The sequence below is a fragment of the Misgurnus anguillicaudatus genome, chromosome 19, assembly GCF_027580225.2.
Source record: "Misgurnus anguillicaudatus chromosome 19, ASM2758022v2, whole genome shotgun sequence".
Lineage (NCBI taxonomy): Eukaryota > Metazoa > Chordata > Actinopteri > Cypriniformes > Cobitidae > Misgurnus > Misgurnus anguillicaudatus.
Window position 1 is genome coordinate 36,364,573 of NC_073355.2, and position 23,815 is coordinate 36,388,387.

The following is a 23,815-nucleotide window of genomic DNA, read 5'->3' on the forward strand; positions in this document are numbered from 1 at the left end:
CACCTTTAAGGCAGCAAAAAATGTATTAAAGTATACTTAGCATAAAGTAGCTAACGATTGACCATACTTGAACTACTTTAAAACTGCAGTTTGTCATAGACTCATCATTTAAAGTTGCCTCGAGCACTTTAAGGGTGAAAAGAAACAAAAGGCAGTAATTTCGGTTTCTCCATCCTTTTGAACCGTAGCATTCATAATACAGAACCTGCAGAGCGCCTGCAATCAACTCTAAGTAAAGATAACATTATATTTTCACAGCGCTGCGTTCGGCTCTCATGAGAACCGAGCGTTCATTATCAGAGTTGATTAAAGCCGTACTCGACTCGGTCTCAAACCCCTCAGCATCTCCATACGCACAGCATTGTGTTTGGCCTATTAACAAATTATTTAAGAATAGTTTTCCCACGACTTTCTGCTCATTACGCTCTCATTACGAAACTGCGGGGGTGCCAGAAAGAGATCAATAAAGCAAAACCAAGCAGCATGGGTGAGAGTTATCAGGGTTAACCCTCCTGCATAAACCCAGCCAGCTGTCATGAGATGGGCAGAGGGGGTGGGTTGTTTGTGTTGGGTCTTTGTTGATGTTGTGAGTGACGGCAAACAGATCATTTACTTTCTGTTGTTGTTTACGGTGATGATTGTGTGTGTGTGTTTGCGGGGGTGTTTGGAGTGAGTCATAAAGCCTCTAATCCCCTTTATGGTACACACCATTAGTCAAGAGGTTACAGGGGAGGTTAGAGAGCCAATGCCATTAGAGCGCTCGGCATTTTACAACACCACCACACCGCATCAGACTCGCTTTTCCTGCTTCTTCACTTTTAGACTCTTAATCACTTTTTCATATTTTCCAATTAAATGGATGAAGCAATTCCATAGACTTGCATTATAGGAGCTCAGTTCAAACCATATCTAGCGACCAGAATGAAGACGTAAAGCTCTTCTGACTTGAGCCAATTAGCAACACGTTAGCAACCAGCAGAACACCCAGCAAAATGCCCTGGAAACAACCCTCAGTAACACATACGTTTTATCTGTTTGTTGGGATCAGAGGTTCAATATTATTGGTCCGAGGTTTCAACTTGATCTCAGATGTTTCCCCTAAAATTGCATACCCTACTGAAAAATCCAGCTAAGACCAGCATAATCTGGTAGCTGGGTTTAAGGTGGCAGTAGCAGGTTTAAGCTGGTCCTCACAGCATGGCAAAACTGGTCAAGCTGGTGGGTCAGCTGGTTTTCCAGCCTGACCAGCTAAGTCCAGCTAGACCAGCTTAAAAAGTGACCAAAACACAGCTAGACCAGCTTGCTACACTAGCAAAACCAGCTAAAACCAAGCTTGGAGACAAAGTAAAACCAGTTGACCAGCTTATGCTGGTTTTAGCTGGATTTTTCAGTATGGTAGGAGAAATAAACATACATGAGACAATTGTTAAAATGCATTGTGAGCATAGAGTTGTAAAATGAATGTAATCTGGAGTTGATGCATTTCTATTACTATTACCCTTCAAATTGCGCAAATTAAAATAACGAATTGAAAAAGCGTCCGATGAAAACACGATAATTACGCATAAACTCAAAAATGTTTTTACGCTCCGGTGATTTGGTTTTTCAGGCAATTCGAAAAAGAAATGTATCGCAAAACTGCAATGTAAACTGTTTTTTTTTTGCAATTACAGGTCAGCTGATGTGCGTAAAAGTCACATGATCATTATTTAAATATGGCACTGTATGTTTAGTTTGAGGACAGAAGAGGTGTGTTCGACTTCACGTGGCATCAATTCAATTCAATTCAATTCAATTTTATTTATATTTTACAATTGTTAATTGTTGCAAAGCAGCTTTACATGAGTAGATGTAGAGGAGAACACAGAAAATCAATAGATAATATAAGAAGTAGAATATAGCGGCTAAGGTTAAACCGTACAAGCGAGCGTATTAATAATGTAACGTATACAGTAAAGTGCTAAGTTAAGCCAAAGTTGGCTTACTCTCCCTGGGACGAAAAAACCCCCTAGGAGAAAACCCGGTGGGAAAAACTCCTATAAGGACAAAAACCCTTGGGAGAAATTAATATATATTTATATTTATATAGATACGGTAGGGATACAAGGCGGGTAAGCGGATTAAACTGGTTCAGCCGGTGGTCGTTGGTCGCGCATCGGCTGGGCATCACGTTGAAGGACACCCAGTAGATCAGTGGTGCGATGACCTTCACAGCAACAGGAACTGGGTCTGTTTGTCTCATCGTCCTCGGGGTCAAGGACGAGACAGGGGGACAAAAACAAAGTTCTATTAGCGTAGGGGCCGTTCGCATGTAATGCAAGTGTCATACAGTATTGTGGTTTAAGTCAGCTCGGTTCCAGACAGGCTAACTATTGCGGCAATAGTATATTACCCATATGAGGTACGTGAGTGCTTTGTTCTAGACAAAATAACTACTGCGGGAAAAGTACATTTACTGGACATTTTATGTGAATGCTTTGTTAAAGAAGAATGTCTTAAGTTTAGATTTAAATTGATCGACTGTGTCTGATACTCGAACATTATTTGGTAAACCATTACAGAGCTTAGGGGCCAAGTAGCATCACAAGAGCTAACAAGTGCGTGACATCAAAATACCAAGAAAGAGATTTAGGAGTCATCTGCTCTTAATGCTTTCGAGTCGCTCTCGCTGTATTTAGATGTCATCCGCTTGACTGTCTGCGCAGTACAATATGATGTCGAATACACCCTTTCATGGTCCTGTCTTCAAGTCACAGTTTTAATATTTCAGAGTGACAGGATCATGGCAGCCCCATGTTTTGTGTGAAGGCACGTGGCTTTGGTCATAGATATGTATAAAGGCTAGATGTCCCTGCCCTCGCTGCAGGCCAATTGAGTGGAACGTCTGCATTTTGGCTCTCTCTTACCACAGTGCGCTCACTCACTCGTAGCATTAAGTTTTAATGATGCAGATACTTTTAAATGACCATAACTTGCTTAATTTTTTACCGATCTTCAAACGGTTTGGTTTGTTATAAATGTCAAAGATGTACCTATGACACTGCATCCAGAATTATAGCCACGTTAATAACGTTTGTAAAAAACCAAATTGTTTGAAAATCGGTAGAAAATTTAGCAAGTTATGGTCATTTAAAAGTACCTGCACCATTAAACTCAATGCTACAAGTGAGCGAGCTGTCTGAGGTAAGATGGCCGCCAGGTGATGCCGTTAGAGACTCCACCATAAGACATCTAAGCCGTTTCTCAATATGCATTCTTGTCTGTACTTGAGTTCTTGTGGACTTGTGAAACGTCATCAGTCGCGGCCCAAGTACTGTTCCAATTCAAAGGTCGCATCAAGCCCAAGTTCACATAAAATCCCCGGATGTGTTCTTGATCCGCCCATTTTATCGAGGATACATCAGAGGAGACTTGTGTGGACTTATGACAGCGAAGTTTCCCAGAATGCATTTCGCGTCAGGAGTTCGTTCTTCCAAGTCTGAACTTGCAAGTTCGAACTACGAAGGACACAAGTCCGAGTTTGGCGTACTTGGTATTGAGAAACGGCTCTAGCCTTTATACATATCTATGGCTTTGCTTATCAGGCCATGTGCTTTCCCTGTCTCGTCTATGACCCCGCCCCCTTGTCATCTCGTTAATCATCCTGTTATTGTTTCATTCATGTCACCTGTTTCTCTCTTGATTCGCTCCCTTATTTAATGCCATTTGGTTTGTCGTCTTGTGCCAGTTCGTTTTGTAACATTTCATGTGTTTGTAGTACCACATCAAGTCAGTTGGTCTAGTTATATTTAAAAGTCAAGTTCTTGTCAATTAATTGGTTATTCCTTGTTATACTCGGTTCTTTGTTTATGTTATCTAGTCCTGCGCCTAGGTTCTGTCCGGCTAATTCATGACAACACCCATCGCCATGACATATCGCAACAAAACTATGTTTAAATGCTTTAGTCGCATGACATGCCATAATATTGCAATAGATTTTTTTTTGTCGTCATTTAGAAAACGGTGCTAAAGTTTTGAGCAACTCTTCAATGCAAATTCATGTCTTCTGTAACGAAGACATTTGTGAGATTTCAGTTTTGTTTTCTTAGGAGAAATATCTGAGATGCAGGACATCAGCTAAAACTATCATTTGTTCTCCATTTAATCCCATTGATGTCTAGGAGAAATACAGTAAATTAAAATAAAAGTTATTTTTTTCTTATTGTTCTGGTTCCAAATAACACTGTACAACAAAAATCAAAGTCATCTCTTCTGTTTTTCTCCGTCAATGTGAAATAAAGTGTAGTAATAAAAACCAATAAACCTGTACATAAACCTGATCCATTTTAATGCTGCTAACAGGCACAGATTTAACTTGCATTGAAATGTGGACAGAAAGCATTCAGGAGTATTGATTGTGTCGCTCTGACTATGTAAAAGTGTTGATATGCAATAAAAGTGTTTTGGAATGGATGTCCTGCCACCCTTCTACAGCCCACATAATCTTGTTAATGTTCCCTGAATTGGCAATTCTACAGTTCTGGTAATACGTTTAGTGAATGTTTGAAATTGAATCCTGTCCTGTTCTAACTCAATGTGACTGCAAAGCCAAGGATGATGTCCTGCATTATTACTTTTATACTTTTTGACAATATTATTTAAACAGACAGTGGGGAGAGAAAAGACGATGAAAAGAAGGGAAACAAGTTTGGGAAATGTAGGGTCCAAACTCAAATCTTTTTTACCCATGTAAACACCACAGCTCAGTTGCTAGGACACAACTTCAATGCTTTTTTCACAAGTGTTGTACAAGTGTTATCTAACCCAGGGGTTTTTAAAATGTGGGTCGAAACCCACTTGTAGATCGCACAGTGGGATAAGGTGGACCGTGCAAAGTCGCTTTGCTGTTGTGGTGAAAGACACAAAAACAGTTTAGTCCAATTGATGACAAGCAATGATTTTTGATATTTTAATTAAAACGTATATTTCATTAATAAAATGACGGCTTCACACTGAAATAAAAACTACTTAATTATAAAAAAGGTAAAATGTGTATTTTTTCATTTAACATTTAAAAAAATAGTGGGTCCTGGGATACATTATTATACTTAATAGCAATAGGCTCCGGGGCGGATCCGCAACGGATCCAGAACGGAACTGCCGACTTTGGAGCAGACCTGGTACGGATCCGCCCCGGAGCCTATTGCTATTAACTCTTTCCCCGCCATTGACGAGATATCTCGTCAATCAAGAGAAAACGCTTCCCCGCCAATGACGAGTATTTCCGTCTTTCCGCAATACCGCTATTATCCACTAGGTGATGCCCTTCCGCAACTTTTTAAAACCGGAAGTATTGCCCTCTGGCAAGCTGCTGCATGTCCGTGTCTGTTTTAAAGATCACTCTGAATGGGATCTCTATAAAAAGTCCGTCACAAAAATGGAATTATCTCAAAATGTGGTGTTTTTGCAGAAACCTACCCATATTCAAAAGCTGATTACAAAAGAACTACTGAAGGTAGGATGAAACGTTTTTTTTGTTTGAAAGCAGAGGGTCTGTTCTTTCATTTGGTATATTGTATGTTTATATATTTGAAGAAGAACATTTTCTGGAAGGCATTAAACATTTGTGAAAATCATGAAAAACGCTGGCGCTGGCTGGCAACTTTTTAAAAAAATGCTGGCGGTGAAAGAGTTAAAGGGGACAGAGAATGAAAAACCATTTTAGCTTGTCTTTGTTGAATAATGGTAGTCTACCCACATTCACAAACATACAAAAAGTGCTAAACATGCTAAACATCTCAGTCTCATAGAAATTCCTCTTTTAGAAATGTCAGCCAGAAAACGGCCCAATCTGAAAAACGGATGCTTATGACATCACAGGCATCTAACTGCCCATCCACTTTAAAATAATTGGCTACATTTTTTGAGTGGCAGCAAAGTCAGCCAATCAGTAATGAGATTGCAAGTTAAGCCAGTAGGGGGAACCAAAATGGTGCAAAACCACTTGTTTAAAATCCCCCACCCTAATAGAGCTGTCTGAGAGAGGTTTTTAGGAAGCTTCTAAGGCATTACAGACCCAAACAAAATTTTTTTTGTCTACATGTCACATCACAGAACAAGGATAAATACTCTGTTCAACCATTCTATGTCACCTTTAAGTATAATGTATTAGGACTCTGCACTTTTTTCATATAAATGGGTTGCAAAGTGAAAAGTTTGGGAACCAATAGCACAAAAGACTATAATGTTATATGTTTTGTCTAACTGCTTTTCCATCTGTCAGAAAATAAGGACTCATGTGATGACCATTTCCCAGCTCACGTCACACGCCCCCTCCCTCTCCCGATCATCCTGCCATTGATCTTTGGACGATCTCGTAATTGCCCGTTTTAGTTCCTTGCCATTTTTAGTCTCTGCCACCCTTCACAGAGCACAGTTTTCCCCATGTATCTACATGAAGTTTATTTAGAAAGCGGCAATCAAGCTGACCAACAACCATGAAGTCTCCTTGTTTTAAATTGAGAACACGGCATTATTTTCAGTTTAGCCATAAGAGCCACACATCATTACTACTGCTGTGAATAGATTTATTCTTAATCAGATTGCCTGTATGTTTAGCTTGATGTTATAAATCAACAAAACAGAAAACCGGACAAACTGGGTAAACATTGAAACGTTAATGAGGCACGACCGCTGCAGAGATACTTGCTCCAATATGGCCTCATTTATATTTGTTTCTCGACGGTTGCAAATGGATTGACACAGAACATAATTAAAAAACTAGTTATGTATATAAAAGAGGTGAGAAATGAGGTGCTGTTGTATACAGTAATGGTTGACCCATTTGAAACCTACACGCTACACAAAAACGTAGAATTGAGTGTACACAAAACTACACATTTGTATGTGAGTTCTTCACCAAATGACTGATGATGAAAATAACAACCACCATGCTTTACATTTGTTTCTTCAATGTTAGTTTTGTTTAGTTACAGATAACGTTACCAGCTTTCACATGTCTTCATCTTATGTATTTCTCTATATATTTTATCTCACATATTTTAATGATAATTTAATTTGATTATTTCTGTGCACTGGAAGCTTAATTGGATTCCTTAATGTTTATGAGTGTGTGCATGTACTCTATACTTAACTTAATGTTGGGTACAAATGTGTAGCAAATGCACAAAAGCTGACACAGGGTTCCCACACCTTAGTTAACTTCAAATTCAAGGACATTTCAAGGACTTTCCAGGTCCAATAGCCTCAAATTCAAGGACTAAATGTGGGGACACATTTCAAGTGAGAGCAAGGTAACATCGTGTTATCTTTTAAGATACATTGTTACAGTTCCCTTTCGAGGGAACTCGCGCTGCGTCACTGCGGTGACACTTTCGGGACGCCTCCAGGGGTAAGTGCGTCTGAATGTGTATATTAAATTAAACCAATGGTGAGGCTTAACGTCAAAGACAGAGTGACGCGGGACCAGGAAGTATTTCGCTATTTGAAATATTGCCAAAGACGGCGTTACAGGAAGTATGGCAAGGAAGACGCAGTGCCTCGTTCCCTTCTCAGGGAACAACAGTTACATACGTAACCCGAGACATTTTCATGTGTCAAACACAACTATGCAAAAAACGCATTTTGGTATGAATAAACATTTGCATACAGAAGATATAAGCATTTAAAGCGAACAGTTTAGCACGTGTGCTTAAAAAATCTACAATTTTTATGATATTATCTTACACTATACAAGGAATTATATGGATTTTTTTCTTGCATAAAATAGATTCAAGCACTTTCAATGACCTGTGTATGTATATTTTCAAAAACTTCCCAGGGCCTTGAATTTTTTCCCCCCAGATTCACAAACTTTCAACGATTTCAAGGACCCGTGGGAACCCTGCTAACAAAACCTCCCTTTGAGGAGGTGATCATTTGAAAAAAAAACACCAAAAATGTCGGGTCAATGAAGTGACGTTAATTGTTTTGTGTCCGTATGGTTCGATTAAATGTAAAAGGGTTAAAATTTTAAAATATATTTGCAGAGTACTGGCATACATTCTCTTTTTTTAAGGACCAAGTATAAAAATTCTGGTTTTATTTTATTTTGACAGAATATTTGGGGAATCATTGCAAAAATGTCAATGTGGTGTAACCGTCTCAATTGGTGTAACTTTGAAATGAAAAATGAAAATATAAATATATTCATAAAAAATGTGGAATAAAATATCTAGTTTAGTGTAATATGATTTTTACATACGTGTTCACATCATTTGTAAAGATTATTTAAAAACAGAGCTGTTTTCAGCATATGTCAGGACAAATATTATTAAAATTAAATTAAAATGCATTAAAATTTACATTTAAAAATAACTAATAAAATTATATTTTAAGATTATTTTTTTTGATGATTACGCATGCCATCAATGTGGATAAAATATTTAATATTTCTTATTCTTTGGTGCAATTGGCGGTTACACCATTTGACATTTTCAGGTCCATTCAGTCTTAACTTTAATAAAAATGGTGCAAATGGCATTTTTTAATGCATAAAATTAACCTAAATACACTATGTGCATTGAAATAAACCTGATGCATGCTTTAAAACAAGTTTTTCTTTAAAGATTTTTGAATTTCTCATCTTGTCAAACCGTTTTGTCATTGATCCAGATAATAAAGATTTTTCACTGTGGGTTAAAGGAATATTCCATTTTCTTAAAAGAAAAATCCAGATAATTTACTCACCACCATGTCATCCAAAATGTTGATGTCTTTCTTTGTTCAGTCGAGAAGAAATTATGTTTTTTGAGGAAAACATTGCAGGATTCTTTTCATTTTAATGGACTTTAATAGAGCCCAACATTTAATACTCAACTCAACACTTAACAGTTTTTTTCAACAGAGTTTCAAAGGACTATAAATGATCCCAAACGAGGCATAAGGATCTTATCTAGCGAAACGATTGTCAGTTTTGACAAGAAAAATAAAAAATATGCACTTTTAAAGCACAACTTGTCGTGATGCGCCAGCGTGACCCCACGCAATACGTCATGACGTCAAGAGGTCACAGAAGACGAACGCGAAACTACGCCCCAGTGTTTACATGTGTTGAGAAAGAGGACCGTTCCTACATTGTTGTATGTCAACTGATACTAATGAATGTCTTTGTGTCAGTTTATTGTTTAAAATGGTCCGCAAATGTGTGTTTTATATATGTAACACGTGACCTCCCTATATCACTACGCATTTACCTTAGGTCGTGCTGGACTGGACCTAGACGAAAAGTTGTGGTTTAAAAGAGCATATTTTTTATTTTTCTTGTCAAAAACGACAATCGTTTCGCTAGATAAGACCCTTATGCCTCGTTTGGGATCGTTTATAGTCTTTTGAAACTCCGTTAAAAAAAACCGTTAAGTGTTGAGTTAAGTATTAAATGTTGGGCTCTATTAAAGTCCATTAAAATGAGAAAAATCCTGCAATGTTTTCCTCAAAAAACACAACTTCCTCTCACCTGAACAAAGAAAGACATCAACATCCTGGATGACATGGTGGTGAGCAAATCATCTGGATTTTTTTTTAAGAAAATGGAATATTCCTTTAAGGTCTGGGTTATGTAATAGTATATTATGGTACACTGTAGTAGTTGTGCATGATAAATAGAGGTCTATGCAATGTCTTTATTTAGCTAGCTACGTAAACGTGTATGTGGCATTAAAAGCTTACTCTTATGTTCTCACAGGATTGTTGGACATACTGAGCCCTACACCAAACTTTGCTGCAAAGGTTTCTGCATAGACATTTTGAAGAAGCTCTCGCGTAACATCAAATTCTCCTATGACCTCTACCTGGTCACCAATGGTAAACATGGTAAACTCGTACGTGGGATCTGGAACGGTATGATCGGAGAGGTGAGAAAGCTTTGAAACAGAAAGCATAGTTTCATTATGACTGATTTGATTTGCTCCACCTCTAAAATGACATTACAGATTGTTATCCAAAGCAATTAAAGGTGCAGTGTGTTAATTTTAGCGGCATCTAGTGCTGAGGTTGGGAATTGCAACCAATGGCTCAGTCCACTGCTCTTCCCTCGCTTTTGAAATGCATAGAGAAGCTACGAAGCCACCACCGGAAAAACATGTCATTGACGGAGACAAATGATTAAAAAAATTTGTCCGTTAAGGGCTTCTCTAGAAAAATGGCGGCACAAAATGACGACTTCCACGTAAGGGGACCCTCAGTGTATGTAGATAAAAACGTCTCATTCTATGGTAATAAAAAATGAATAGTTCATTATGAAAGGTCTTTATACACCCCTAATAATATAGTTTTGTATATTATGTAGCATTTCTGTCAAGAGATCCTTTTAAAAATTACACACTGCACCTTTAACAGTGCATTCAAGCTATACATTTTATCAGTGTTCTCTTGTTTGTTGCAAACAAAATGCTCTGCCAACTGATCTATAGGAACATATCCTGTTTAAGTTTAATTCAAATTAAATTGGGTAGCGAACACACTTTCATGTTTGCTTTAAATTCATCATGGCGGATTTGTGATGTCAAAACAGGCTAAAGATTTCAGTCTCCGAAACGTGTCTTAAAAGGCTGTGCGTTTCAGGATACGTGACTGCCATTGTAATGACTTAAACAACCTTGTAAATAAACTTCTCCATCAGGCATGTTGACGTTTGATGCACAGCGGGGTCTAAAGAGTGTCGGCCCGTGACGCCCGACTGCTGTTATGGCATTTTCTCTGGGATGCAGAAAAACTATTGTGTTTACTGGTGCATTATAGATGGTATGGCTAAAACACGGAGACGGAGCGAGCGAGAGAACGAGAGAGAATCTAGCTTATACTGTAAATCTATAGGCACAGAGTTTCACAAACACACACGCACAAAGATTACTGGACAAACATGGCTACTATAGACATCCATGCTATTGACATGGTTAGTTACGATTGTGTGTTAGATTAAATAAACACGTCATTTACTTAGAGAAAGTAACCAATTTGTTAAACAAATAAATTAATATAAGTTGCAAAGTCACAATTTCATTGCAGCAAAGACTACTAAACATTTCTGAATGAGCATCTTGTGCAATATAATCATAAAAATAAAATTCATATGAGGACATATTGTCACTTTTTCACAGGTGTTTTATAGGAGAGCAGACATGGCCATCGGCTCTCTCACTATAAACGAGGAACGATCCGAGATCATTGACTTCTCTGTGCCATTTGTAGAGACTGGAATTAGTGTGATGGTGGCCAGAAGCAATGGGACCGTTTCTCCATCTGCGTTCCTGGGTGAGAAGTGTTTTCAGCTCGATTGTGAGATCAACACCAAAACTTAAAGGGTGGTACAAAATAAAACGTAGCGCTTTTCTAAGCGGATTTAAAAGAGGAACTATATTTTATGGCGTAATAGCACTTTTGGGAGTACTTCGACTCGGCGCAGTAACACCCTCCCTCTCCCATTATGAGAGTGAGAAGGGGAGCGGACTTTTCAGGCGAGTCGAAGTACTCCCAAAAGTGCTATTACGCCATAAAATATAGTTCCTCTTTTAAATCCGCTTAGAAAAGCGCTACGTTTTATTTTGTACCACCAAACTTGCTCGTATAACTACTCGTCTTAAATAGGAAAAACGTTGATGTGTTTGGTCACTTCTAACTTTATCTCTAAATGGTACCATTGAATGAATGGGGCTAAGCTAAATGCTATCGAAGCGTCGCAGCGCACTCCAGCGCTTACGTGCACGCACACAGATGATAGAGGGATGTATCAACAATTCTTAGTTAAGGTAATAACATATTTTAATATTGAAAATGAGTAGACTATTCCTTTTAACTAACCTAAGTTTTCAGGAAATGAATTATTAAAGCACTTTAGGCTTTATAACATTTACTCCACACTTAAAATGTCTGAATGTCATTGCAATAGATAACAAAATATGAAATATTAAAATGGCATATGCAAATAAATATTCCTCAGAACACACAAATACAATTTATCTTTTAATTTCTTTGTCAAATGTTTTCCTCGAAGTGTTGAGTAAATGCCACTTTGTTTTTCCATTTATTATTGAATGCAATGACATTTATCAATTTTAAATGTGGCGTAAAATAAATGTCCGAATATATTTTGGGGCCGCTGAGAATAAATACAAACTCTAACTGTACAGTCATTTCATTTTTGGCCAGCTCTATAACCACTATGCCACGCTATTGCAACGTTTTCATTTTCAGAGCCGAGATCTATTAAGTTTTTCATGACTTCATTGTAAATTCTACAAAAACCCAGCGGCTATCTCGTCGCTTTTCAATAAAATACGACACTAATTTTGTGAGTAAAAATTACTTCCACATCTCGCATACTGCAGCTGTTTATAACTCATATGTTTATAACTGATTAAGTGTTTTAATCAGTGTTTACTTGGTTAATAGCATACGAAGCAATTGATTTGTCTTGTTTTCTATGTTATAGAGCCATACAGTCCGGCCGTGTGGGTGATGATGTTCGTCATGTGTCTTACTGTAGTCGCCATTACTGTGTTTGTATTCGAATACTTCAGCCCTGTGGGCTACAACCGCAGCCTGGTTAGTGCCAAAGGTCAGTGATCACCGTCTCGGTTTCACTCTATGAACTGTGACACAAGATAGTGTTAAGATACTGTAAAATACCGTTTTGTCATATTTGACAGAACATTTTACTGTTTTTTAAAGGGACACTCCACTTTTTTTGAAAATAGGCTCATATTCCAGTTAAACATTTGATTTTTACCGTTTGGAATCCATTCAGCTGATCTCCGGGTTTGGTGGTACCACTTTTAGCATAGCTTAGCACAATCCATAAAATCTGATTAGACCATTAGCATTGCGCTTAAAAATAACCAAAGAGTTTTGTTATTTTTCCTATTTAAAACTTGACTTTTCTGTAGTTACATTGTGTACTAAGACTGACGGAAAATTAAAAGGTGTGATTTCCTAGGCAGATATGGTTAGGAACTATACTCTGAAATGGGCGTAATAATCAAGGACTTTGCTACCGTAACATGGCTACAGGAGGCGCAACAGGAGGCGCAATGATATTATGCAGTGCCCGAAAATAGTCCTCTGCTATTGAAAGTTACCAAGAGGACTATTTTCAGGCGCTGCCTATCATCATTGCGCTTGCTGCAGCCATTACATTCAATGGATTATGCTAAGCTATGCTCAAAGTGGTACCACCAGACACGGAGATCGATTGAATGGATTCCAAAACACCAAAAATCAAATGTTTAACTCTAGGGGAGCTGGAAAATGAGCATTCTTGTTTCTGTGTGATTGCAAGGCTTCTAAGTATACTGTAATTCTCTCCTGTTAAGATCCAGGTGGGCCAACATTCACCATTGGAAAGTCAGTCTGGCTGCTTTGGGGGATCGTCTTTAACAACTCTGTGCCCATTGAAAACCCCAAAGGCACCACCAGCAAGATCATGGTGCTGGTGTGGGCCTTCTTTGCCGTGATTTTCCTAGCCAGCTACACAGCTAACCTGGCTGCCTTCATGATCCAGGAACAGTACATCGACACCGTGTCCGGGCTGAGTGACAAAAAAGTAAGAACCGTAAAGCTGCCACAACATCTGTCTCTGCCAAACGGGCATTTTACTGGCGTCATTTTTAATTAAAGCCGTCAGCCAGTGAACTTACAGTATAAATGTGCGCCCTGGTGATGAAATGTTGGATGGAGAGAAAGAGGTGATTAGAGATAGTAAATGTTAAACGAGAGTAAATCATAAACTACCCTGCCAAGGTCCAGCAAACCCAACTGATGTGTCTAATGAGACTTTTATAGACACTTTAAAACAATAAAAATACATTTTAAATATATATTTATAAAAATGAAAAACAGAGGTGATTTCAATGTAAGCATCACTATTACTATAGTATGTGCTTTCAAACTACACAAACTTTGATTGAAACAGCTTAAGGTCGGAGTAGTTTGTTTTATTACGTGTACGGGAACGTACGAGCACGGTCGAATTATGCACAGCCATGCTGTGCATAGTTTATTTGATTTGTACGTGTACACAGAAGTTTGATGCATGCGCATTGCGACACAATGCAATGCATCTGCTCGGCTACATAGTACATTCTCCTGTACGCGCATCACTTAATGCGTAAATTGTATTTGTTCACATACAATAGTTAATGCATTAGCCAACATGAATTAACAATGAACGTAATGCATTTACTAAAACAAATGAAGAGTTTCGTTGCAAAACGAGATAACCACCGTTTTTTTAATTGTTCAGAAATCTCGTTTTTTGGTTGTGCTTTCGAAACTCTTCAAATACAAGCTCATTACCCAAATGCTTAACGCACAACACAAGTTCAAAGCTAGTGCACATACACAAACCCATAGGTATGTGTGTGGTCCACTACTATTATTTCGCCACATTTTTTGTCGGGACTATAGGACAGATGAAAGACAACATTTATTCTGTCCTCTTCACTTGAACGACAGCATACACATTCAGAATGACGCATTCACTGACACTAGTGTAGGTCACATGCATTCAGCTGGAATACAATCAGTTTCTGTTCCTCAGAGACACTGCTCACTCAGTCAAGGTTACCTACATTACAACACAATTATTCATGCCTCCAGATCTAATGTGCCGCCTTACTGGCTATATTACATTTATTTGATGTTCCAGTACAGACACTAAATGAATATGGCTGGAATCATGTACAACCAAATGAGTGCAAATCTGAAGAGGGAAAAGTAATATTGAAATTCCACGGATTCAGCCGGGCAGATACGGTCCTGTGCAGAAGGATACAGTAGGAGGTGCAAATGTCAGCGAATGTGAGCTGAATAAAAAAAAAACTTATACAGGTTTAGAACAACATGAGGATGAGAAAATTATTTTAATTTCTTTAATGTTAGCTTTTACAGTACTAATATATGTCTTACTGTAAATCAAAAGTTGTATCTGCTTCAATAAGTTAATACACAATGATCTAACATAAACAATTGTATTGGCATTAAGTTACAAAGATTACATTTTTTTGAAAAACGATATTGTTTAATGTTAGTTCATGTTAGCTAATGCACTTATTCATGTTAACAAATACATATTGTATGCAGATTTCCTACAATGCGTACCCAACTAAAGTCCTTAAAGGGACACTTTTTTTAAAAATAGGCTCATTTTCCAGCTCTCCTAGAGTTAAACATTTGATTTTTACAGTATTGAAATCTATTCAGCTGATCTCCGGGTCTGGCGGTACCACTTTTAGCATAGCTTAGCATAATCCATTGAATCTGATTAGACCATTAGCATCGCGCTAAAAATAACCAAAGAGCTTAGATATTTTTCCTATTTAAAACTTGACTCTTTTATAGTTACATCGTGTACTAAGACCGACGGAAAATTAAAAGTTGCGATTTTCTAGGCAGATATGGGTAGGAACTATACTCTCATTCTGGCGTAATAATTAAAGACCTTGCTGCTGTAACATGGCTGCAGGAGGTGCAATGATATTACGTAGTGCCTGAAAATAGTCCCCTGCTATTGAAAGTTACCAAGGGGACTATTTCCGGGCACTCCATAATATCATCAATTTTAAATAGGAAAAATATCAAAACTCTTTGGTCATTTTTGAGCATGATGCTAATGGTCTAATCAGATTCAATGGATTATGCTAAGCTATGCTAAAAGTGGTACCGCCAGAAATCTAAAGTTTAACTCTAGGGGAGCTGGAAAATGGGCATATCAAAAAAAAGTGGAGTGTCCCTTTAAACTGCCATACTGTATCAAGTGCTAGTAAAATATATACACATTTTACAATCTTAGCGTCCACTCACCAAGAATCCATTTTGGCTGTAAGTGAAGTCCAGAATATGAGCTAAAGGTGCTAAAACAAGATTTTTCAGTTTCAGAGACCGCAAGACCAGTATCCTCCATTCCGGTTCGGTACGGTGCCCAACGGCAGCACGGAACGAAACATTCGCAGCAATTATCCAGAGATGCATTCCCACATGGTGAAGTACAACCAGAAAGGTGTGGAAGATGCCCTCAACAGCCTCAAAACAGGGTATGTTCACTGTGAATTATACACAATTATTGGCATAATTTATTAGAGCTCGCCCGTCCAATCACAGTGGAGGAGGGGCGGGACAAATAGCACAACGATCAACCGCGCATCGTACAACTACTGATAAACAAAGCCGAAGGATCACAACTAAAGCGTTCAACTGAAGAAAGCCGCCATTTTTAAAAAATTGCACGCACCCTAAGTCTTTAATGTTCCTTGCAGTGCAATATGCTTCTAACAATTATAAACAAACCATTTCAGCTATGGCTCATTTAAAAATTATTACAAAAAAAGCTTACTACATTGACATTGAATAAATGTTTTTATATTGCTTATTTTTATTACTATATTGAATAGAATTTTATATTATAGCCTATTGAAGAAAAATGCAATATAGGAAAACTTGCTAAATAATGTAATATTAGTATGCAGGAGTGGCAACCGGTGACTTCTCTTCCGAGGGGCGCGAATTCAAAATATGTGTTCGGCGTGTCATGTGTGTTGCTCGTCACTGGCCCTCATTCCTGCATATATAACATTATTTAGCAAGTTGTCCTATATTGCATTTTTCTTCAATAGGCTATAATATAAAATTCTGTAAAATATCCATCAGGATAATATCATAAACAGAGAATAAACGCTGATGTGCTTTAAAATAAAGATAACCAGTGAAACCAGTGTATTCTGTCTCTATCATTAACAGGAAGCTGGATGCATTTATATATGATGCAGCTGTGCTGAACTACATGGCTGGTAAAGATGAAGGCTGTAAACTTGTGACTATCGGTAGTGGGAAAGTATTCGCTACTACAGGTTATGGTATCGCCCTTCAGAAAGAGTCTCGCTGGAAGCGACCCATTGATCTGGCTCTTCTTCAGTTCCTCGCTGATGGTAAACTTTATTGCCTGTTGTTTAAGTGTACAAGCACCTTTTAATTTTGTCCTTATTTACTCCCCATTATATTTGATCATTATACTCCATAAAAAATGAATGGATGACATTGTATGGCTAGAACTGCGACGAAAAGGCTTGAATGGAATAAAAAGCAATACATTTGGAGCCACATTAAAGGCAGTATTTAATTTTTGTTGTTGTCTTTATTTAATTTTGGTGTGAAATGTTAAAACATGACAAAGAAGTATTGTACTAATGGAATATTTTGTATCCAAATGAAGCCTTACCATCATCCTCACCCATACTCTTGACTTATTTCATCTCAAATGTATTATCTATCACAGGTGACACTCAGAAGCTTCAGACCGTGTGGTTGACTGGCATCTGTCGTAATGAGAAGAAAGAGGTGATGAGCTCTAAACTGGACATAGACAACATGGCCGGGGTGTTTTACATGCTTCTCGTAGCCATGGGTCTCAGTCTGCTGGTGTTTGCCTGGGAACATCTGCTGTACTGGAAACTACGACATTCTGTCCGCAAGTCTGACCGTTTGGACTGCCTACTAGCCATCAGCAGGGTAAAATTTATTTTTATAATCAACATTCTGAAGCGTTACTTTAAGGGGGCGTGCACACCAAAGCTTTTACGCCCGCAGCCGGCATGTGTTTTCAATTGCTTCCAGTGGAAGTGTAGCGTTTTTCAAAAAAGCTAGCAGCAAAGCGGACGCTTGCCCGTCCAATCAGAGTGGAAGAGGGGCGGGAAAAATAGCACAACAACCAACCGGTGCATTGTACAACTACTGATAAACAAAGCCGAAAAACCACATGAATTTCACATGTTTCACATTTGGTGGCCCGTTTCAATAACTAATAGGGGGCCCTACCCACATAAAACAAAATAGAGCAAAAAAAGTTGGTTTGCATCAATGGTATATTATTTTATTACGTGCACTTGACTTTCAGCTTCACGAACAGGCAGCTCAACAGAAATGATCCAACCTTATTTAATTAAAACTATACAATTATATTTGGAATAAGCCTCGCCCTTACCTTTCATGGACGCTAACATCTCTGCTTAATTGATTTGTGGAGTATATTTTCAGCTGTCTGGACTGACTTGAATTATTTAACAAAAGTCTGGGCTTCAACTTGAATTGCAATATGCACATTTGCGGTATTTCTGATATTTCGGTATATGTTGTAGCCCTAGCAACAAAGGAAAAATGTGAAAATACTGTTCGAGAAACATTTTTCATGTAACAGATTTTCATGAGGACACCCAAGATGTTAAAGAGCCACTAAAGGTCTGGGGGACACTATTAAAATATCAGGGTCATTATTCTAGCTGCCAAAGCATTTTTAATTTACGGTAACTGCTTATATTCTCTGGAAACGTAAGATCCAAATTTAAAGGTAAAATACATAAAGCAAGAGAAAACAAAATATACACATTTTGCATATGCATGCATAAGCTATATTAATAATCCCCATTACTTAATAAATGAATCTTACTGTATCTGCCTTTATACGTTTTGTACTGTAGGTAATTATTCACAATTAGCTTGTGAAAGCAGATTTATTACCCTATTCATCTGAATTTAATTAAATTAAAGGTTACGATTTTTCCTTATTTCTCCCCTGTAGGGAATCTACAGCTGCTTTAATGGTGTAGAGGACACAGACCGTAAAGGGAACATGCAGAACCCAGATGTCACCACCAGCTACACTCAGGCCAACATGCTGAAAATGCTCCAGACGGCTAAAGACATCGTCTCATCTGCCAGAGTGGAAAACTCTTTGGACAACGCCACCAAGACCATTGAGAACTGGAGTCGACGTGATCCAGAGGCGGCAAGACCTACTCTTCCCACCTGCCTCATAGGAACTGATTTCAGCCACGGTCGCCTACCCTTCATTTCCAGTGTCACAGACAATCATTCACCTTACCCACAAAATGTGGAGAGCACCACCCAGCATCTGCTGGAGAAGCCTCACACGAGCACACGTCCTACCTCACTGCGCTACACCCTTCCCGCACGAACTAGCCATCACCACATCTATGAACGAACGCTACCCATATCCAGCCTCAGCAGTCCACATATTGCCATGAGAGACCCACCGCCTCCTACAGCTCCCAAACCCCATGTGTACGTGGATCCATCCTGTCACCCTCGCTACATCTCTTACCGTGACTTTCAGGTACCTGACATCTTCGTAGAGCACCAGGAAACTCCCGTAAGCCATAAACAGTACATGGCAGGTCTTGGTCGAAATAAAAGGTCCCACAGCTACGTTGCAGCATCTCCTGAGACTCGACGTAGGGACGACTACGACGTTCCCCAGTCTTGCCTGGCCGAGCTTAAAAGTGACCATCTCGTGGAAAACCATTCCCATACCACACCATGCATGAGAAGCCAATACCAGAGACCCATTTCAAGCTGCAACGCCTGCACAAAGCTGTATCTAGAACCGGACACGGACGACATTCCTCTTCTGGGGAAGGATAAAGTCAACCGCCGCGCCTCTTTTCTCAGGGCCACGTGGGGCGGCGATCGGATCGGACAGTTTGACGAAAAGCCCAGCACTTCGGCATCCTCTAGCAGTTGCGTCAACATGCCGGACCTTTTCCCAAGAGTTTTAGTTACGAATCCCAAACCCCCAAAGACGTACGGGAGTGTCGGTAACAGTCGTCGTTACAACGTGCCGGCTGAACCTGCCTATCTGGACCCGGCCCATATGGGCTCCTTTCCTTACAAGCCCCAAAAGCTCAAATACTCAAAGTCCATCCGTCTTCCGTCATACCGGGAGGCACTTCTACAAAACACAGCGTCCCTGCGTCGTTCCTCTTCCACGCTGGTGCACGGACACTATTCGACATACCTGAACTCGTACACGGACATGCCTGTGTACCTGGGCCCTCTACCACAGGGGCCTGTCCATTTCCACGACCACTCCAAAGACATGTGCCACCTGTTCCCCTGCGCCAGCCATTGCCCGGATAATGCTGCTCTGGTTCACCGGTTAGGCAGCAGACACACGGTGTACCAGAGCACAGGTTTCGGAGGCTACGAGGGGGCCGGGCGCTCAACCGAGCAGTCGCTACACACTTTGCCGGTGTCTTCTGTGTGTAGGGACCGCAGGCAGGTTTTAGTTGCGCGGAATGTACACAGTCCCTTCGCTTCAAGGCCCTGGAGGAGGGTGTCCAGTCTGGAGTCAGAGGTGTGAACTCTTTTTAGGCTTTGTGGGAGAAACATTGCTAAACCGAATCAAGCAAAAAATCTTAAGGCGGACTTCAGTGGTGGTAAACTCAGTGCAATAATACAACAAGACTGCAGGGATGAGGTGGGGGGGATGTATAAGTGATTACTGTGGAGATAAGTATAATGAAAAAACTAAAAGTTAAAATATTTAATAGTTCTTAATATATAATCTATTGATTGTTTTTAAATGCCATTATACCTATTATATAAATTCTCTGCGATCAATCGGATATACAGTAGCATGTTTTATGGCAGCTTTAATCCTGAAGATTTAAATTTAAAATCTGTTGTTTATTTTTCACCATTTTAAATCTACACCCCACCAAACTGGGGAATTTTATAATGTAGGTACACAAAAATGTCTTCCAGGAATTTTATAAATCCAAGGGTTTGAGAAAGCCATCAAATTTTGTCACTGCACAAAATGTAATACAGTTCTGATTTTGAAGACATACAAAATGTAGTTCCACAGCTATTTTACCGTTTAATAAATGATGGGATGACTTGATGGCAAGTTGAACGTTTCTTTTGCTTAAGTAGGTATAGCTGCACGTAGTGGCGGCCGGCGACTTCTTTATCGAGGGCGCACGATGTGAACCTCGTCACAACATGTAAGTAGGTCATAGTGTGTGGCTCGTCATTTCGAGGTGTGTGTTCGCCGCGTCATGTGGACTCATGTGCATCATGTGTGATGTCAAAATACGGGCCTACTTGCTGTGCAGACGCGTCTAAAGGGTTTATAATAAAAGAGACGCTCACGTTTGCCGGATACTCTCTTAATCTCATGTGTAATCAGAGTTTAGTGTTAAGTTAATATCTTGCGAGTATTTTGTAAACGTAAGCGTCTCTTTTATTATAAATCCTTTTGCAGCAGACTCATATTTTGACAGGGGGCATGATGCAGATGGTTCGCATGACGCGACGAACACATATTTTGAAATGGCGAGCAACACACATGACACTCCGAACACATTTTGAATTTGTACCCATCGGAAGAGAAGTCACCGACCACCACTGGCTGCACGTTCAAGTCATTGATCATGTGGTTGCATTAAACCCCACATGTGTGATTTAAGCAGATCAGACATCTTGAGATGATGTCTTAGTGGTCTCTGTTAATGGAAGGTGCTCTTGTTTCCTTTGAAGCCACCGAGTGAGTTCTCTCTTAAAAGAATTTGAGAAAGTGAAAATCATTTTAGCCAGGACAAAAAATGCCCTTAATTTTTAATAAATGTATGAAAATGGTTGCAAATCTCCACCAAAGTGAGGTTTGAATGTTAGAAGTAATCTGTCTGAAATCTCATTCATTTCACATTGTAATGAACTGTTATGCAGTGGCTGGTGAACTTTATTAAAGACATTCATTTTTACTATCATGCATTTGGCAGATGCTTCTATCCAAAGCGGTGCATTTGATCAGTATGTGTGTTTTATTGAATCGAACTTGTGACCTTTTGCACTACTAACACAATACACTGAAACACTCTTGCGGCATTACAATAAATAAAGTTTACACATTTAACCTGTTTGGTTGGGTTGGCTCAACCTAAAATGCTGGGTTGTTTTAAAGGGGACATTTCACAACACTTTAAGATGTCAAATAAATCTTTGGTGTTCCCAGAGTACATATTTGAAGTTTTAGCTCAAAATATCATATAGATTAAATATTATAGCATGCTAAAATTGTGACTTTGTAGGTGTGTGCAAAAATGTGCAGTTTTGGGTGTCCTTTTAAATGCAAATGAGCTAAACTCTGCACTAAATGTCAGTGCCATGGTTGGATAGTGCAGATTAAGGGGAGTTTTTATCCTCTTCTGACATCACAAAGGGGAGCCAAATTTCAATGATCTATTTTGTACATGCTTGCAGAGAATGATTTACCAAAACTAAGTTACTGGGTTGATCTTTTTCACATTTTCTAGGTTGATAGAAGCACTTGGGACCTAGTTATAGTTATAGCACTTGGGACCTAGTGCCGTGGTTGGATAGTGCAGATTAAGGGACGTAATTATCCTCTTCTGACATCACAAAGGGGAGCCAAATGTCAATGACCTATTATTTACATGCTTGCAGAGAATGATTTACCAAAACTAAGTTACTGGGTTGATCTTTTTCACATTTTCTAGGTTGATAGAAGCACTTGGGACCTAGTTATAGTTATAGCACTTGGGACCTAGTGCCGTTGTTGGATAGTGCAGATTAAGGGGCGTAATTATCCTCTTCTGACATCACAAAGGGGAGCCAAATTTCAATGACCTATTTTTTACATGCTTGCAGAGAATGATTTACCAAAACTAAGTTACTGGGTTGATCTTTTTCACATTTTCTAGGTTGATAGAAGCACTTGGGACCTAGTTATAGTTATAGCACTTGGGACCTAGTGCCGTGGTTGGATAGTGCAGATTAAGGGGCGTAATTATCCTCTTCTGACATCACAAAGGGGAGCCAAATTTCAATGACCTATTATTTACATGCTTGCAGAGAATGATTTACCAAAACTAAGTTACTGGGTTGATCTTTTTCACATTTTCTAGGTTGATAGAAGCACTTGGGACCTAGTTATAGTTATAGCACTTGGGACCTAGTGCCGTGGTTGGATAGTGCAGATTAAGGGGCGTTATTATCCTCTTCTGACATCACAAAGGGGAGCCAAATTTCAATGATCTATTTTTTACATGCTTGCATAGAATGGTTTACCAAAACTACGCTACTGGGTGGATCTTTTTCACATTTTCTAGGTTGATAGAAGCACTAGGGACCCAGTTATAGTTATAGCACTTGGGACCTAGTGCCGTGGTTGGATAGTGCAGATTAAGGGACGTAATTATCCTCTTCTGACATCACAAAGGGGAGCCAAATTTCAATGACCTATTTTTTACATGCTTGCAGAGAATGATTTACCAAAACTAAGTTACTGGGTTGATCTTTTTCACATTTTCTAGGTTGATAGAAGCACTTGGGACCTAGTTATAGTTATAGCACTTGGGACCTAGTGCCGTTGTTGGATAGTGCAGATTAAGGGGCGTTATTATCCTCTTCTGACATCACAAAGGGGAGCCAAATTTCAATGATCTATTTTTTACATGCTTGCAGAGAATGATTTACCAAAACTAAGTTACTGGGTTGATCTTTTTCACATTTTCTAGGTTGATAGAAGCACTTGGGACCTAGTTATAGCGCTTAAACATGGAAGTCTGATTTTCATAATATGTCCCTTTTAACTCGTTAGATGCTTTCCATTACCCTTCAAATTGGGCAAAACAGCATTGACGTGTTTCCATTGGCTGTATTTTTAATTTGTGATATCGTAAAAACTCCAATATATATATAAAGTTTTTACACCCGCATGATGTGTTTTTTCAGGCAAATGTGTAAAATGTGTATTTTGCCGAACTGCAATGGAAACGGCTTATTCGCATTTTCAGGTCACCTGATGCAAGTAAGTCACATTATCATTATTTGAAGATGTCGGGTGTGTACTAATTCCTATCAGAAACACCTCAATGCGTGTCTGCTCCCAAGTTAAACAGACATTCCTTGCCAATAGACGGTTTTAGCAGTATCAACATAAACAAATGGCTTTCATGGAAAACACGTA

The 23,815-nt window shown here is 39.0% G+C and overlaps 1 protein-coding gene across 2 annotated transcripts in view; it reads left to right on the forward strand.

Moving 5' to 3' along the window:
- grin2ca (glutamate receptor, ionotropic, N-methyl D-aspartate 2Ca) overlaps window positions 1-21,595 on the forward strand; it is an 83,191-nt gene extending 61,596 nt beyond the window's left edge. For both annotated transcript variants that reach the window (XM_055194716.2, XM_055194715.2), the window contains exons 7-14: window positions 9,722-9,890; window positions 11,136-11,289; window positions 12,467-12,592; window positions 13,347-13,576; window positions 15,904-16,064; window positions 16,768-16,955; window positions 17,303-17,535; window positions 18,602-21,595. In XM_055194716.2, the coding sequence (XP_055050691.2) occupies window positions 9,722-9,890; window positions 11,136-11,289; window positions 12,467-12,592; window positions 13,347-13,576; window positions 15,904-16,064; window positions 16,768-16,955; window positions 17,303-17,535; window positions 18,602-20,182 (2,842 nt within the window). In that variant the 3' untranslated portion in view covers window positions 20,183-21,595. The remainder of the gene's footprint in view (window positions 1-9,721; window positions 9,891-11,135; window positions 11,290-12,466; window positions 12,593-13,346; window positions 13,577-15,903; window positions 16,065-16,767; window positions 16,956-17,302; window positions 17,536-18,601) is intronic.
- Window positions 21,596-23,815: the final 2,220 nt, after the last annotated feature.